Here is a 17,761-nt window from a genome sequence, read left to right as displayed (position 1 = left end):
TTTTTTATTATTTTTTTTTTTTTTTTTTTTACACAGCAGGAGAATGTAAGGAAGTGGAAAAATAAGTTCTTATTTGCATTTCACTGAATGTCTTTACCATTTCTACAAACAATGCCTGTTTGTAAGATTATGTTAGAGAAACTTCTAGTAAACATTTCTTTAGCTCTGGTTAGCTAGTGTAGCGGAGAGCTGCATATTTTTATTCCAGTATGTAAGTTATACCAACCTGTGTTTACAAAATTAGTCATTCCACAACAGTCCCATCACCGTGTCAAAAGCTACCGTCCCCATGTAAAAGAGATATCACCAGTACACACCAAAAAAAGTGCTAATATAAAAAAAGTTTGCTCCTACCATTCTGGTATTACCTTTAGGCATATTACCTTTAGGAGGACAACGGGGATGTTTTCCATCCTTACCAGGCCACTCAACACTTAGAGCACCAAACACACGGAACGTGTTTATTAGCCCAGCTGAAAAATACAAACAACATTTCAGAAATCAGAGATTCCATATTAATAACTACAGTAAAAGATTTTTAGCTCCAGTGTTATTTATAGCCATTTTTATTGCCAAGGAGACTGTCTGGCCTTAAGTTGAATTTAGTAGCAAATTCTTCCAAAAAAAATAGATCAGCCGTCCACCAGGTTGGCATTATGGGGTGTTAAATTGTTTCTTAAAGGGTACCTTTCAAATCCCACATTTTCGGGGGCAGGGGGCAATGAATGTTATTCAGTATCTACTCTTGACTGTACACCAGGGGACGGGATAAGGGCACCTTTAGATGCCGCTGTCAGCTTTTACAGCGGCGCTCTAAAGTGTTAATAGCGGCTAACGCTCGCCCCCAGCTGCAAGAATCAGCTGGGGGCCAGCCGATATCTGGGCTTGGGTCAGGAGCACGAGTCATACCCCATTAACGGCACATGGATGAGCATAGACGTCCATGGTCGATATCAGGTTAAAAGCAATGCAAGAAAGTGTTAGGGACGCACCGAAAGGGACATTTTGGTCCGAAACTGAAAGCTGCAATGCCCAGCCCACTTTTTCTTCAATATAGTTTCTGTAAAATTGTATTATCAGAATTTTTTAGTTACTTGAATGCAACACCGAAACACATGCGGGGTGGCTATAGAAAGTACTGGCCGGGCTTGGAGCCACAACACTGCCATTCACCATACATTGACTCCAGAACACACTATAGGGGGTACACCTATCTGATTAGTTGCTATGGGCAACTATTCCATTTTCCTCAGCACGTTCCGATAAATCTCCCCTTTTTTGGTTTATAAAGATATAAGTATGCTTAAAATGGTTTCTGACCCCCTATAACTTATTTTTACATATATGGGGGATGTATTTTTGCACTGTGATCTGTATTTATCAGTACCATTTTTATTTTGAGGGGACTTTTTGGATTATTTTCCCCCCACTACATTAAGTGAACAAACAATCCTGTCCATTTTTTTCATTATAATTATTTACATTTATGCCAATGATCGTGCGGTTTCATTAACATTTAAATAGCTCAGACATTTATGCTCGCGGCGTTACCAAAATAGGTTTATTATTGTTAACCATGTAAAAAAGGGGGGGCTTTCACATTTATTGCATTTTTCTTTTAAAAATTTGCACAATATTTTGTCCCCATAGGGCAGTGTTTTCCACAGTGTGCCTCCAGTTGTTGCAAAACTACAACTCCCAGCATGCACAGACAGCCAATGGCTGTAGGGCACGCTGGGAGTTATAGTTTGTAACAGCTGGAGACCGATTTTTTTACTTCTAGATACTGATCAATGCTATTATTAGGAGCCTTTAGCACAGCACTGATCAGCATTATCAGTGCTCAGGCCTGCATTATTGTAGCGCCAATCAGACAGGACCGAAAGGTAGTGAACCTCCGCCCGTCTGCTCAGCTCCACTGAGCTACCAGGTTGTTTTCAGCATTTTAGATGCCGTGGGGGGCCCTCCCGAGTTCCCTCCCACAGCAAAGGGGGATGAGGCAGTGTAGCGCTGGTGTGCAGTGCCCTGTGCAGTTCTGCACCTCACACCGGAGAGTGTATAAACTGAAAGCCATGCCCCTATTTTAGGCCACACCCACCAAAATCATCGGCAGGAAATCCCCTTAGCCGAAAAGGGCATTTTCGGCAGCCGAAATGTCGGTGCATCCCCAGCTATAATGCTTCACTTACTCATTGATAGCATAGATTTCCCTTGGCTTTCATACAGTCTCAAGTGTGTCAAATTATTTAAAGTTGCACACCATTTTAAAGTGACAGTTCAACCCAGCAGTGTAAGAATCAGTCCTATATCTTTTACAGAAGTTTGTCCTTGTTGAAAGGGCTGAATTCGTGCCAGTGGGAACTTACTCTCTGTAATGTCCCATGGAACTCCTCCAAGAAACACTTTGCAGGAATAAACTGGGTTTTTGTAGTTACGAGGAGGCAGCTGACCACTCCACGTGCATGTAGCTTCATTTACAGCTTTGAAAGAAAAAAAATTATAAAATAAAAAAAAGTTACTTCTAGAACACTACCACCTTGCCTAAGGTACATAATGTCACAGTTGAAGTCTTGACAGGATTACTAGAAGGGTGGGTTCACACTACTTTTGATGATTCAGTCACCAGATCCGGCTGGGGGGGCCGACAGAGGGTCAAACTGACTCCAGACTGCTAATTTTTGCCCTGTATCCGGTTTTCTGTCCGGACTGAAAACCATGGTTTTCAATCCAGTCAGAAAACCGGATATGGGCAAAAATGAGTCAGAGTCCCTGTTTGAATCCCGTCGGCTCATTCAGTCATGGCCGTAAATGTTGGCACCCCTGAAAATTTTCAAGAAAATTAAGTATTTCTCACAGAAATGGATTGCAGTAACATGTTTTGTTATACACATGTTTATTCCATTTGTGTGTATTGGAACGAAACCAAAGAAGGGAGGGAAAAAAAAAAAAAAAAAAAAATGAAATAAAATTGGACATAATGTCACACCAAACTCCAAAAGTGGGCTGGACAAAGTTATTGGCACCCTTTCAATATTGTGGAAAAATAAGTTTCAAGCATGTGTTGCTCCTTTAAACTCACCTGGGGCAAGTAACAGGTGTGGGCAATATAGAAATTACCCCTGAAAGCAAATAAAAAGGAGAGAAGTTCCCTTAGTCCTTGCATGCCACACCAAGCATGGACAACAGAAATCATCCCTCCATCCTCAAATTTGCAACCCATGGCACTGTAGCTAATCTCTCTGGGTGTGGACAGAAGAGAAACATTTATGAAAGGTGTCAACACAGGATAGTCCAGATGGTTGATAAGCAGCCCCAAACAAGTTCCAAAGATATTCAAGCTCTCCTGCAGGCACAGGGAGCATCTGTGTTAGTGCAAACTATCCTTTGAAATTTAACTGAAATGAAACCCTATGGCAGGAGACCCAGAAAAACCCCACTGCTGACAGACTAAAAAAAAGCAAGACTACCTTTTGCCAAAATCCTTCTGGGAAAACATCTTGTTGACAGAGGAGACCAAAATAGAGTTTTTTGGTAAAGCACATCATTCTACTGTTTACCGAAAATGTAATGAGGCCTACAAAGAAAAGAACACAGTACCTGCAGTGAAATATAGTGGAGGTTCAATGATGTTTTGGGGTGGTTTTGCCGCCTCTGGCACTGGGTGCCTTGAATGTGTGAAAGGCATCATGAAGTCTGAGGATTACCAATGGATTTTGGGTCGCACTGCACATACAGCCCAGCGTCAGAAATCTGGGTTTGAGTCTGAGATCTTGGGTCTTCCAGCAGGACAATGACCCTAAAAACATACATCAAAAAGCACCCAGAAATGGGTGGCAACAAAGCGCTGGAGACTGTTGGGAAGAGACACCCTTCCAATAAGAGAGACCTGGAGCAGTTTGCAAAGGAAGAGTGGTCCAACAGTCTGACTGAGAGGTGTAAGAAGCTTATTGATGGTTATAGGAAGCGACTGATTTCAGTTAATATTTGGTTGCATACCCTTTGGAAATAGTAAGTGAAGGGTGCCAATTTTGTCCAGCCCATTTTTGGAGTCACTCATGTCCAATTAGATTTTTTCCTACTTTTGATTTAGTTCCAATATTGCCAAAATTAACAGCCATGACTAGCTAAAACCTTGTGTGAATGCACCCCAATACTGCATAGCTCCACTGAGCGGCACAGTAATCTATGAGACTCAGCACATGCAAGTGATGAGAAACACCTGCCTGTTTCATACTGGCCTGCCTGCAACAGCTAGAAAGAGCTCCAATTTCAGCAGCATACTACTTAAATTCTGCAGTCAATAGAAATTGGCATCAGAGTTTGGCAAAGGGAGCCCCTGTCTCAGGACAGATCTGTTAAGCACAAATTGTACTAACATTTTGTAGCAGCTTTGAGTAAGATAACAGAATATGTCCTTTAACAGCATTTTACTGATCAGCTTGCACATTTTGCACAAGAAAGCCAATAGCAAATTTGCTCAGCCCAATCTTACCTGCAGCCTGTCTGTGTAGGCGTGCCTCCCTTTCAATGCTGAATGGATCATCAGCAGATTCCAGCAAATCCCATGATGGCCATACAGATGTGCCAGGCCATCTTTTTGGCATTCCTATGGGGGAACCAGAAGCTGCTGCTAGAGCAGCATGATCTGGATCAAGCCTTGAGCCAACTCTATTTAGAGAGTCCCGGGTAACTCCACTTCCAAATGGGAGAAAAGGTAGAGGTGAAGAAATACGCAGACTAGACTGGAAATAAAGGTGGGAAAAAAGTCAATTAAAAGGCAGCCAAATACTGTAGAAAGACTTAGCCATATTTCTGAAGTTTAATACAAGTTCCATTCAAGAATTGTTACAAAAGTTAATACACACATTGCAAACAACAAGGCCCTTACTGCTTCAATATAACACACATTTTACGTTGTCTGATCATTAAACTCTACTTACAATCAAATCTGAAAGGTGATCTGAGCCAGAGCTGAATCCACTAGTGTCTGAATCAGAAGGGCTGCTAGAACGAGAGTCTAAGATAGAGCGGCTATCCAAGCGGGAGCTGCGTAGGAGTGGTGAAGAATACTTTTCCACCAAGTCTGAGCCGATTGGATCCAAGGGCAAGAAGCCTAGAGGTGGAGGTTTTCCTAGGGGGTTGAGTAGGTTGAAAACTGGAGGGGGGGGGGGGGGATGGGGGAATAAAAAATAAATTGTATCATGCACAAAAAAATAAAACTGTCACACCTTCAGATTTACACAGACAGTCTTATGTAGAAAATTGTAATGCTGCTAGTACTGCCAAAAGTACGCCAATGTGGACAACAGGACTGTGTGCTTGATATCTGCGCAATTTAGCCATTTTGGGACCTGGCACAGATTGCCAAAGATGCATTTTGCTGAATCATTGCCTTAACTCATACTCCCTGAGGAAGCTTGTTGCGAAACAACGTTGTAGGGGTGGCGTTCTGCATAAGGGTAAGATGTCCGCTGTATGCCCTTGTGATGTGAGATGGGTGATTAATATTTGAGTCATTTTCCAGGACCTTGGTGATTGCTGAACATTGATGCATTGTTTAATCCCGGTTCCTGGGACTCTTTACTCTTTCACCCTTTTACCACTCATAATTGCATACTTTATTTTGTTCCGTTGTGCGGTCATTTTTTTCTCCCTGGGCATTGTGCAATACGGGATTTACATCTATATAGTTATCCTGAGTGTATATGTTTATATATATGTTGGTATTTAATTGCTAGTATATTTTTGTACAGCCTATACCTTTTACGTGTATATACACCTGGATGGGGGGTCACTTCAGTATCTCCCATTTCTTATTGATGTTCTGTAGCCCAGTTTTGCTTCTGTCCCTCATCCAGACGCCTTAGTAGTCTGTCCACTGTCGTTCCTTTTAAAATTCTGTTTTTAAAAATCAGTCACTAATAATAAAGACTATATATACTTTTTCACTATTTTAGGTCTCTGTGTAATTTTCTTGGGTATTATTTGTATTTCTCTGTATACCAGAGACAAGGTTGGACCATAGGTCAGTACTTTGTGCCCCTCTTTTTTGGTTATTATCATTGCCTTAACTGCAGCAGTATATTCAGGTAGTTTATTTAAGACTGGTCATTACTTTATAGTACTTCCTGTATTAATATCCTTTGTATACTTCTGTAGGACGTGACTATGCAGCTTACAGATGTTCATCTTTCTTTGAAACCATGGAAAGTTAAGTATTACAATATCTTTCCAGTACATCAAATTCTACATTTGACAAGTATATTAGATGAGTTCCTGCAGCATAGGCAACAATTTCATTTGACAGTATGACAGTAAATTTCCATGTTACATGCCAACCTTAAAGCATACCAGTCAGAGATCTGCATGATATAGTGAGGTTTTTCTCTCGTATTTTATATGTCTAGCTTCTGTATTTGGCTCACAAATCCTTCTGTACTGCTGCTTACTCAGACACTTCAGGAATGGTCATGTCCCAAGCACTGAGCTTTCCTATCCATGCTTCACTTCCTCCCTGAGCCTGCTGTGCTGGTCTCTTCAATCACTACAAGCTGCTCTGTAACTCCCTCCTCTTTTCAGACAGGAGTCTGAAAGAAAGGACAGAAATGAGCACAGATGTGCCAATCCCACCCTCCCTTCAGATTTGTTTTAGGTTTTAATTCAGCTTGGACAGAGGTTATGTTGCAGCTGGACAGTATTAGTACTGGAAGGTCTATACCATCCAGAACATAGACTGGAAAGAACTAAACAACTTTCTCTGTAGTATTCAGCAGCTTGAGAAGTGTTCTCTGCTGCAGCCTCTGTCAGGAACAGTCCAGAGCTGAAGATCGCTATGGGGATTTGCTTCTACTCTAGACAAAGCTGTTAAGAGCACTGTGGTCAGACTGGAAAGAACTACACAACTTTTTCTGGAGCTTACAGCAGATGATAGAGGTAATTTACAGATCTGATTAACTTTCTGGCACCAGATTATTTGAAAACATGTTTTTCACTAGTTGGAGTACCCCCCTTTAAGTAGGAGATTAACATCTTGGCAAAAAAAATATAATATATATATTATATATGTATAATATATATATATATATATATATATATATATATATATATATATATATATATATATATATATATATATATATATATATATATATATATGTATAATATATGTATAATATATATATATATATATGTATAATATATATATATATATATGTGTATAATATATATATGTGTATAATATATATATGTATAATATATATGTATAATATATATGTATTATATGTATAATATATATGTATAATATATATTATATATACACACACATACATACATACATACACATACATACACATACATACACATACATACACATACATATACATACATATACACATACATACACACATACACACATATAATACACACATACACATATATATACATATATACACATACAAAAAAAAACCAAAAAAAAACAGAGCAATGAATGATGAGCCGAGAGACTTTTTTTGCAGCGATATCCCAACCAGTGAGCAGCTGATCAGGCCATCACTAGTCTCAGAAGTGGCAAGCAGAGGGGAGCATGAATAAATCATGGATTGTGGGGTGTTTAGCCTGTTTGGGGAAATCTATTTGCCAGAACTATAATGGCCAAGTAGAAGTTAATTTGAATTTCATTTTCTAGCATCTAAGTTCTCACAGCTTGCCAGAGCCCTTGGAGCAGGCACAGCTTGCTCAGGGACATGTCCCCTTCTAGGGAGAGGAATCCAGGGGAAGTGAGCAGGCGTATGGAGCAGCTATCTGGCCAGAACTAGACTAAACATTGTGACTAACATTCATGAGTTGATTTGTAGGTGATTTATACATTTGTGGCTGCCCTGTGCACCTCACTGAAATCCATGCCAGCTAGGAGCCGAATTACTGGAGTTCAGCCCCCATTCACTTAAACGTTACGACATGTTCTAAAGAAGACCTAAAGGACCTCCTACTGATCTCAGGAATGAAGAGGATACAGTGCTGAGTCAGTACTGTGGTGCATACATTTATCTTTAAAGAGTACCTGTCAAACAACTTTTAAAATATTGTTCCACGTTATAAGAAACTTTGCTATTTACTTGCTGTTAAAATTCTCAACCTTTATATATGTTTTTAATGTGATTGAAAAAACTGCCACTAGGCGGCTCTGTTCTGTTCCCAAACAATTAATTTGGTCACCACCCGGACATGCAGAAGTCCAAACTTAGGAAGTGCATGTTGGGCATGGCAAGTCACTGCTTGTAGGCTTCAATGACATTGTGCCTGCTGGGGAATGCCCACTTTCTCCTGCCAGGAGCTCACAAAATGTCAGCAAAAGGGAAAAAAAAAAAATAAATAATAAAATAAAATGAGTTTTTTAATGCTCGCAATTTTTATTTTATTTTTTAGGGCCGGAGGTGTGTTAGTAGTTAGTGAATATAATCTGAGTTAGTTCAGAAAATATGGTTTCATTACAGGTACTCTTTAACCACAGTAACACCTGGCAGGGAACTGCAGCCAACACAATGCATTTTGACGAACAGGGCTTCAGTTTCAGTGGCCAGGTAAATACTAAAGCTGTATTGCTGAATTCGTGATGTGGCCCCTTCAGATCCTGAAGTGAAGACATGGAGCTAGACTCTTTGTGCCCATCCTTTCATTGTTTTATGGAAGTTACAAAAAACGGCAGAGTTATGACATTTGCATAACTCCTAAAATTACATAAACCGTGTAGCTCGGAGGCCTTTGCCATTTGCACAACCCCCCCATTAAAGTTAACAGGAGTTACGCAAATTTGGCTGTTTTGGGCTTATCTGACCAGACAAGCAAGAGCTGGCTGGAAAACTGCATTAAAGTGTACCTGTCCTTATACATATATTGGTATTATCTGCACATCAAAAGTTTTTTTTTTATATACATTGGTTGAAAAAAAAAATAAATAAAAAAGGTATATTTTTTGGGTGAAAAATAGAGATAAGCGAAGTTACAGTAATTCGATTAGTAACGAACTTCTCGGCAGTTGCTGACTTTAGCCTGCATAAGTTAGTTCAGCTTTCAGGTGCTCTGGTGGGCTAGAAAATGTGGACACAGTCCTAGGAGAGAGTCTCCTAAGACTGTAGCCACCTTTTCCAGCCCACCGGAGCACCAGAAAGCAGAACTAATTTATGCAGGCTAAAGTCAGCAACCGTCGAGCTGCGAGGTTCCTGACAAATAGAGTTGCTGTAACTTCGCTCATCTCTAGTGAAAAATGCTGTCCTGTCCCTGCAGCTATTGCCTGTGTGTGACGAGAACAAATACAGGAAGCATGGGCGGAACAAGCAAGGCTCTATGCAGGTTCCTGGATTGTGAATCATCCTGATATGCGAGCCAGGAACATGTCTTGGGTATCCTCAGAGACACAGGCAGTAGCTGAATGAAGAAAAAAAACACAACCAATGTATATTACAAATATACATTAATCGCATCTACATTATATAAAAAGTTTGACAGGTACACTTTAAAGGGGTTGTCCGATCTCACTGTTTCCACACTGATCTCTGTGCAACATTTGACGGTATTGACCATCAAATCTGTACACCGGTATTTAGAGGTGGGGATAAAAGTCAGGTCTCATGTTGGCACCAAGATCACTTAAGACATTCACATGGGTGTAGCAGCATGTTTCCCACAGAGTTTTAAAAAGTCTTCACCGGCTGTCCGCAGGAAATTTGGCAGTGGAAGGCGTTTAAAATCTGCTGCAGACCCATTGAAGTCATTATGGTTTGCGGTGGATTTTTAATAGTGTAAATTGGCAGCTGAAAATCTGCTGCAGACAGCCCACCCCCTTTCAAACTCTCAGCCAGAAACACGGCCATGTGAATGTACCCTACGCCCCCCCCCCCATTCATATTACAGAGATTGTTTAGATTCTGCTTGCACCACCCTCCCATTGATTCTGCTGCTCAGTTCACATGCAAGTTCCTTGACAGAACTGCCTACAAGGAACTAGATTCCAGCAGAGGCTTGAATGTTCAATCTTCCAGCAGAATCAGCCAGATAAGCGCACTGCACTTTTGTCTACTTTGATATGCTGAATTATCCATGCCTGGACCTTTCTGGCATGATTATGGTCAACAATAAACCAAACAGTCACTTGCTTTCTATGTACGAGCCATTGAAGTGTCAGGCATAGGCTCTACCTCAGCATGTCATTTTGTGAGTGAATCTCAGTAGTGTGCTTGGTCCCTAAATCCAGGCAGAAATCTAGATTTCTGCTGTATAGGATGCATTTAAATGGGCACTGTCGCCAAAATTTTTTTGATATGTTGTAGTACTCATGTACTACAACATCTAATATTAGATCTATTTTCTCATTAAACTAGTTTATTTTACATTTGAAAACCGGCCACTAGGGGTCTCCCTCGTAGTGGCCGGCTGCAGGCTGGCTTCACGTCATGCATGAATTCGGACTGATGCCGGCAGGGCATCGGTCCCAATACATTCAGCCTGCGCTCGCTCCCTGTCTGAAAATCAGACAGGGGGGAGCGAGAGCGCATTGGCTCCCTGGCTTCACCCGCCTCCCGGCATATACGCGGTGCTGCTGCTGGATGCAGCACTTTGGTATGTCTGGGGTGGGGAGGGGGGTGGTTGTAGGGCCGCGGCCATGGCAAATTTATTGTTTTCGGCGTGGGCAGCCACGGGGTGGGGGCGGTTGGTGTATGATTAGCGCCGCGCCTAACAAAATTGTTCTGGGGGTGGGAGCTGCACAGGGGCCTACAGCTGTTTCACCACTACAACTCCCAGCATGCCCGGACAGCCAATAGATGTCAGGGCAAGCTGGGAGTTGTAGTGGTGAAACAGCTGGAGGCACCCTGTGTAAATGAACTAAGGGCGGAAGTCTGCCCCCTCAGCAGGCATTCGTGACGTTGTGCCTGCTGGGGAAGTCTGCCTGGTAGGGGGTTAGGGAGAGATGGGCAATAGGCTGGGAAAGAGGGGGGAAAAAAAAAAAAAAAAAAAAAAAAAGGGATGCTGGGAACTTGATAACCCATTAAAAGTTGTCAACTTTGAGACATTAAAGAAGAACTACATGAAGACAAGCTCATAGTTTACTAGACAAAATGCAATAAAAAAATATAAAAATTAAGCCTTTAAAAAAGGAAAACTGTCAGATATTTTCTCCCGCACTATCCACACTACTGGTGGATAGTGCGGGAGACGCTGATTAAAATGAGCTCTACCTTGCGCGGCCGTTCGCCCGCAATTGTAGTTTTAATCTATTTTTATATCTTGCTGTAACTGATGTCAGCGCCAGTTAGCTGCAGAAGCGACCCCCCCCCATGCCAGTTACAGCAAGATATACACATAGAATAAAACTACAATTGCGGGCGAACGGCCAGGCGGATCTGGGCAAGGTAGGGCTCGTTTTAATCAGCTTCTCCCACACTATCCACAAGTAGTGTGGATAGTGCGGGAGAAAATACGACATTTTTACTCTGCACCTAGAAATCATATCATCCCCCCCCCCCCATCCTAAAAGGTAGTGGCATTCAGAACACCAGCTTCGGGTGGCTGTGGTCAGGACGTCACGCCACTCCCTCCATTCATGTATATGGAAGAGTGCATGAGCACTGTAGTTGCTTGCCCGTATCATTGGAGTGGGCATGGCATTCTGAACATAAGTGGAACATGGGGGGGGGGGGGGTTGAGACTGAGCACTCCGATTATGGTGTTAAGTTTGTGGTCCATATGGTAACCGGAGGGATCACCAACATTTTGTATGCAATAAAATCAGCCAATGCATAACTAAGCAGATTAAGTACTGCCGCCATTATACAAGTGAAAAAACTATTCACTAAAAATAACATTAAATCTAATGCAACGTATTCTAAAAGGTTAAGAAATACTGTAACAGTTGTTAAAACCATTCAGAAGAAGATGTTCAATCACGTTTGTTACTGAACTCAAAAAGGTCCAATCTGTGAGGATCATTTACGGCATGACTAACAGCAGTTCTGTTTGCCATGCTTTTTAAAAGGGGTTTTCAGAGAAGCAGATCTTGCTCTGCACCCTGGTCATCTCTGAAGTATACTGCTCCCAGACAGGATGGGGTGTGTACTTGTCTTTATAATGTGGTTGAAAAAGCCCACATACTACAGCCAATAGTTGCATGAAGTTACCCATGTTGCAGTGACTGCAGGTTTTTGACATGTGTGTGAGGTATTCAACATATTGTGCGATGGTGTCAGGGAACAGTATACTTAATTTTAAAGATGACTGGGCAGAAAATGTAGGACCTTTCTGCTGCTAAGACAACCCCTTTAAAATCAGATTAAAATGACAAGGCATTTTAGTTATTCTCTAAACTTGTGTCAAGCGTATAGCTTTACTAGCCAGTAGTATATAAAATTAAGATTGCCTCACCTGACTGGGCAGCAGATTGTGTGCTGGACTGTCCAGAAACCTCTGAGTCCTGAGTGCTCCACGGTCTGTCCCAACTTGCGAGGCTAAGGGACTGCAGACCAAGGCACAAGTCATTTGTGTCAGGAAGGCCACGAGGAGTCTGATCGTGTGACGTGGGGAAGAGCATCCTGCTTGAAGCTCCTTCTGGATCTGTAAAATCTGCTCAATAGGAAGACATTTATCTGATGTTCTATTACATAAACCCAAACCTTCACCTGCAGAAGGAAGCATCCAATGCTATACCCCTAAACAATGTATTGCATTGTCCACACCCCACCCTTTATGTCTTGCTATCAGTGTTAATTCAAGAACCATAGCCATTTAACATCTCAGAGAAAATGCAGAAGCAAAAAATTGGATCCAGTATCTGCCAGGGAAAAATATATTGAAGCAAAGCTCCTGCATTTACGTGCGCAGGAATCTTTGCTTCAAGTGGCCCTGCCTGTTCCCTCTCTCAGCCCTTCCAAAACCCCTCCCTTTCAGTTCTGGACTGACTCCAAGCCTGATTCAGCAGCAGCAATGCTTCATCATTGTGCTAGCATCATCTGTTTGCCTGGAATATAGAAAGCGCTTGCTCTATAAGCTGCTGTTTACCAGGAAGCCATAGGGATAAACTTCAGAAAAGTGGATATTGTGTATTTCAAAACAAAATTTAAATTGGCACATTCAATTAAACATTTTGAATAGTTAATTTAGTTTGTATACATTCACCCGTTAAAAAGCAAAAATAAATATTTCCTGGGTTATTTTTTCCTCCCCTGGTTTCATTATATATTTTAACCCCTGGAGGACATATGATTTGCATAGCTGTGCCCTGGCACTAAGCAGCAGATTTACCATCTATGAAGCAAGTGCCGGAGCTGTGCTAACTGAAAGTCCTTGCTGCTATCAAGCAGGGACCTGCTGCTAATGGCAGACACCAGCAATTATACTGATGTCCGCCATAACCTTTTAAGATTCCCTGATCATGTAGGATTTAAAAAGACTCGTCATTGTGGTGGTGGTGGTGGGGTTCTGACAAGTCCAGATAGCAGCCAGAGATGATCTTGTCTGTTTCACGCCATTCATTCTGGATCTATGTGCATGGCTTGTGTTCTGACAGACCATTTAAGAAGATTGCAGATATCAGTGCTAAGCCAAGGCTATCAGTAGTACTCTGTGGGGGCTTAACTGGCCTGATTTTTTTTTAAAGTGAATAAACCCCTGAAAACATACACACACAGCCCCAAACACTTGGTAGCGCCTTGTGCTTTGTCAGTTTATATTTTAACTAGTTATCACGACATGCCCCGGAAGAAGCTGATCTAGCGAAACGTTGGGTGTCAGAGGTCCTGGTGTATTTCCATTAGGTAATTACTGTCTTTCTACCATGCAATAAGCACACTGGATTGATTCCCCAGTAGGGGTCATCTTTCTTTTTTCTGTTAATTGTGTTTGCTGGCTTTGATATCTCTACTATAGGGTCAGTTGCACTGCTGGCTATTAGGCTGGTAGTGATCAATATTTTTTTAATTTAGTATTGTTTGATATTATCCATACATCTGTATAGCCCCGGGGACCTTAGTGTCCGCACCGTGCAGCCCCATCTCTGATTGTAACTTTTTGATTAGGTTTTTACTTTTTTTTAAATATGTCTACAACTGCAGTTATTTTCCATAAGATGATTTGGATTTGATCTGCATATGCCTTTTCTTTGTATTACACATCCTTTAGCATAGGATTGCATTAATGAATAGGCACATTTCTGTGTACACAAATGGTAAAACTAGAAAGCCATACATTTACAGAAAAACATTGCTTTTTTATGGTACTTCTGAGAAATCCAAGTAGTCTGACAGATCTATAGCTTATCCATGTAGTGTATGATTAAAAAAAAAATTATATACATTATTTTTTTTTTTTTTAAGAACAGAAAATTCATAAAAGGCATACCTTGAAGATGGTCACATTTACCCTTGGCATTAGGGGTAGTGCAGACCCCAGTAAAGTCCAGAGAATTATCCAGCATAGCGTTTATCCTGCGGAAGATGTCAGCATTGCTGCATGTAGAGAGTGCTGGGGTGTCTGTAGGGCATCCCCAGCAATCCTTGCTTCTCCCTAGATCATCCTTCTGTATTGAAAGCAAAATACATGTTACCATTTGTAATCAAACACATAGCTTGTGCATTAGGAGCTCATGTGCGCAACAGAAATATAATCTGCCCTAGTGGCTAAATTTTCAACCATTGCCTCACGGCTTAGATCTAGCCCAGGCAAACCGATGCACCAAGAATTTCACCCTGGCACCTAGGTCTTTTTCAAACTTGTGCTGCAGCAACAACATTTCTTTATACACTGCCGTCTGCCACATCCTCTACAAAAATGTATCAACCCATATTTCTGCACCTGTGAGCTGGCTGGACTGGACCACAGAGCCCAAATCTGAGGCCATGTGAAGAGTCCCACAGAGACCATGCATGTGCAAAATTTTGCCTTGGCTCAAAGTCTGAACTTGATTGGGGGTCTGGCAGGGCTACAGGAGTTGTCAGGGTGACCCCCCCCCCCCCCCCTCCCCTATAGAGAACCAAGGAACTATTAGCACATTTACATTACAAATTTACAAATTTTTTATTTTTATTTATTTATTTTATTTTTTTATGTATTTCTGGCAGGGTTAATGTTCCTGGAGGTATGTGCCAAATAGAAGATTTCATTAAACTAGAGAAATGTTCCAAGTTCTGGCAACTTAAGATTCTATTCCGACAGGAGGCTCATAATATATGCATATTTCTCTTTACTAAACTCGGCAGCGAAAGGGTTAATACAAAGTAACAGAAAAACAAATTACTTTTACCGGTAATAGTTTTTTTGTTGAGCCCATGATGACACCTTTGGAGAGACTGCCTCCTTCCTCAGGACAGGAAACAGGAACTGGAAACAGTTTGCATATAAGGACTATAGGAGCTGCTATTCCCCAGGTCTTACACAAGTATCAAGGATTAACAACCCAAAAAGGAATCAATGAATAATAATCAACCATAACCTACATACATAGCTAGGAAATCTTAATTTATCTCCCTATTTTTTTTTACATATAACATGGGAGGGAATTAGTAGGTGCCATCATGGGCTCATCGAAAAACAATTACTGGTAAGAGTAATTTGTGTTTTCTCTATCGCCCATGATGGCACCTTTGGAGAGTGAGTAGACTAGACCAATAATTAGGTGGGGGGGGGGGGGGACACTACTGCCTGGAGAACTTTACGACCAAATGAAAGTTCCTCATCTCATTTGATTCAACCTGTAGAGTTTGTAAAAGGTATGTGGTGAACTCCAGGTGGCTGCTGAATAGAAGCTGAGGCTCTTTCTGCCCAGGATGTAGAAACTGATCTGGTAGAATGAGCACTAAACCCTGAAGGGGGATTTAGATTTGCAGAAGTGTATGCTAGCTGGATGGATTGTTTTATCCACCTTGCCACAGTGCTAGGAGCAGCTGCTCTACCTCTATTCGGCCCCTGGAATTGAACTAACAACTTCGGCACCATTCTTTAGATCTCTCCAAATAATGAAGACATCTTCTAACATCTAGATAATGGAATTCTTTTTCCTTGTCATTTTTAGGATTTTCACAGAAGGAAGGTAGAATCACAACTTGAGTTCTATGGAAGTCAGAGACCATCTTTGGGAGAAAGGCTGGATCAAGTGACAACACCACTCTATTAAAGACAGACAAATAGGGCTGGTTAATCGAGAAACTAGTAATTTCCCCAACCCTCCTGGCGGACGTGACTGCCAAAAGAAACACAAGCTTAAAAAGGTAAGAATCTTTAAGGGAACCTCAACTAATGGCTCAAAAGGAGTTTTAGTGAGACTATTTAGGACAATATTTAAGTCCCAAGGTGGAACCAATGGTCTAACCACCGGAGACATCCTAACTGCTGCTGAAAAAAATAAAAAAAAATTATCCAGGGATGTTCCGCTAGTTTATAATCAAAAAGAGCACTAAGTGCTGATACTTGCAAAAACTATTTTTGGGATGTCAGGAGTTTTAAGATCATCAATAGGGTTTTGCATGAATCTACCAAAGGCTTTCCAAGTTCTTAAATAAATTTGAGAAGTTATTTTTTCTGCTCGCCAAAAGAGTAGTAATAACACGATCAGAAAGACCCCTTTGTTCTAAGATGCACCACTCAACCGCCATGCCGTCAGATGCAGATTGGAGTTCTCGGCATGCTTAACCGGCCCCTGATGTAGAAGGTTCGGGGATTCTGGAAGGATCCAGGGATCTGACACTGACATCCATAACCAGGTGAACCATACCCTGCGGGGCCAGAATGGGGCAATGACCACTACTCTCGCCCTTCCTTAGGACCTCTCTGATCTTCCTTAGGACTCTTGGAAGTAACCCGACAGGAGGGAAGGCATAATGTCCCCTGCACCAACTGTGAAAAAGTGTCTATCCCTAGGGGGTGATCCGCTGGTGACGGAGAAAAAAATAAATAAATAAATCAAACAAACACTACTTTCCTGTTGGCCTTTGAGGCGAACAGATCTATGCGGGGAGTACCCCAACGTTGACAAATCTGGAGAAAAATAGTCTGATTTAATGCCCAATACCCTTGGTTCAGGCAAGGTCTGCTGAGAGTCTGCCACCTGATTTTGGGACCCCTTTAGATGGAGTGCAAACAAGGAGCTGAGATGCATCTCTGCCAGTCTGAAGATGTGATGACAAGTCCTCATGAGGGAAGGGGACATACTACCGTGTAATTGTCTGACAGAACTTTTAGGTCTTTTCTGCCAAGCAGAGGAACGGATTGAGAGATGGCGAACAGGACTGCCTTCAATTCCCTTAGGTTCTGAGATTCTCTGGAAATCTCCTGACTCCATTGACTCTGAAGGATTAAGGATTCTCCGTGGGCTCCCCACCCCCGGGGGCTTGAGTCTGTAGCAAGGCAAAATTTGTTCTTTACCCAATAAATGCCCTTTTCTAGATTAGCCGGATGTAACCACCAGAGAAGGAACCTCTTTACTTGGGCTGAAGGGGTCATTCGAGTGTCTAGTGAATCGGGGACCCCGTCCCACTGGCTCAGGATTTGTTCCGGTAGCCTTCTCGAATGGTACTGAGCCCATAAAACCGCTGGGATACAAGAAGTTAACAGGCCCAGGACAGACATGGCCTCCCTTATGAGGAGCTCCTTTAGTTTCAGTAGCTGAGACACTTTCTGCCTGACCAAAATCACCTTGGATTGGGGGAAGAAAGGAGATTTGACAGGTGGAATCCAGGCCTATCCCCAGGAATGTGCATACCTGAGAAGGGACCAGGTGGGA

At 41.8% G+C, this 17,761-nt stretch overlaps 1 protein-coding gene across 7 annotated transcripts in view; it reads right to left on the bottom strand.

Moving 5' to 3' along the window:
• The window catches only part of CPEB1 (cytoplasmic polyadenylation element binding protein 1), a 69,170-nt gene that overhangs the window by 23,297 nt on the left and 28,112 nt on the right, over nt 1-17,761 (bottom strand). For 6 of the 7 annotated variants that reach the window (XM_056572625.1, XM_056572623.1, XM_056572628.1 and 3 more), the window contains exons 2-7: nt 14,386-14,563; nt 12,415-12,612; nt 4,941-5,155; nt 4,493-4,742; nt 2,367-2,480; nt 369-473 (exon numbers count right to left, since the gene is read on the bottom strand). In XM_056572625.1, the coding sequence (XP_056428600.1) occupies nt 369-473; nt 2,367-2,480; nt 4,493-4,742; nt 4,941-5,155; nt 12,415-12,612; nt 14,386-14,461 (958 nt within the window). In that variant the 5' untranslated portion in view covers nt 14,462-14,563. The remainder of the gene's footprint in view (nt 1-368; nt 474-2,366; nt 2,481-4,492; nt 4,743-4,940; nt 5,156-12,414; nt 12,613-14,385; nt 14,564-17,761) is intronic. The other variant, XM_056572622.1, reaches the window with a different exon arrangement.

This window comes from Hyla sarda, chromosome 4 (assembly GCF_029499605.1).
Source record: "Hyla sarda isolate aHylSar1 chromosome 4, aHylSar1.hap1, whole genome shotgun sequence".
Taxonomy (NCBI): domain Eukaryota; kingdom Metazoa; phylum Chordata; class Amphibia; order Anura; family Hylidae; genus Hyla; species Hyla sarda.
The sequence above is the reverse complement of the archived record's forward strand: the minus strand, read 5'-3'. Positions and strand labels throughout refer to the sequence as shown.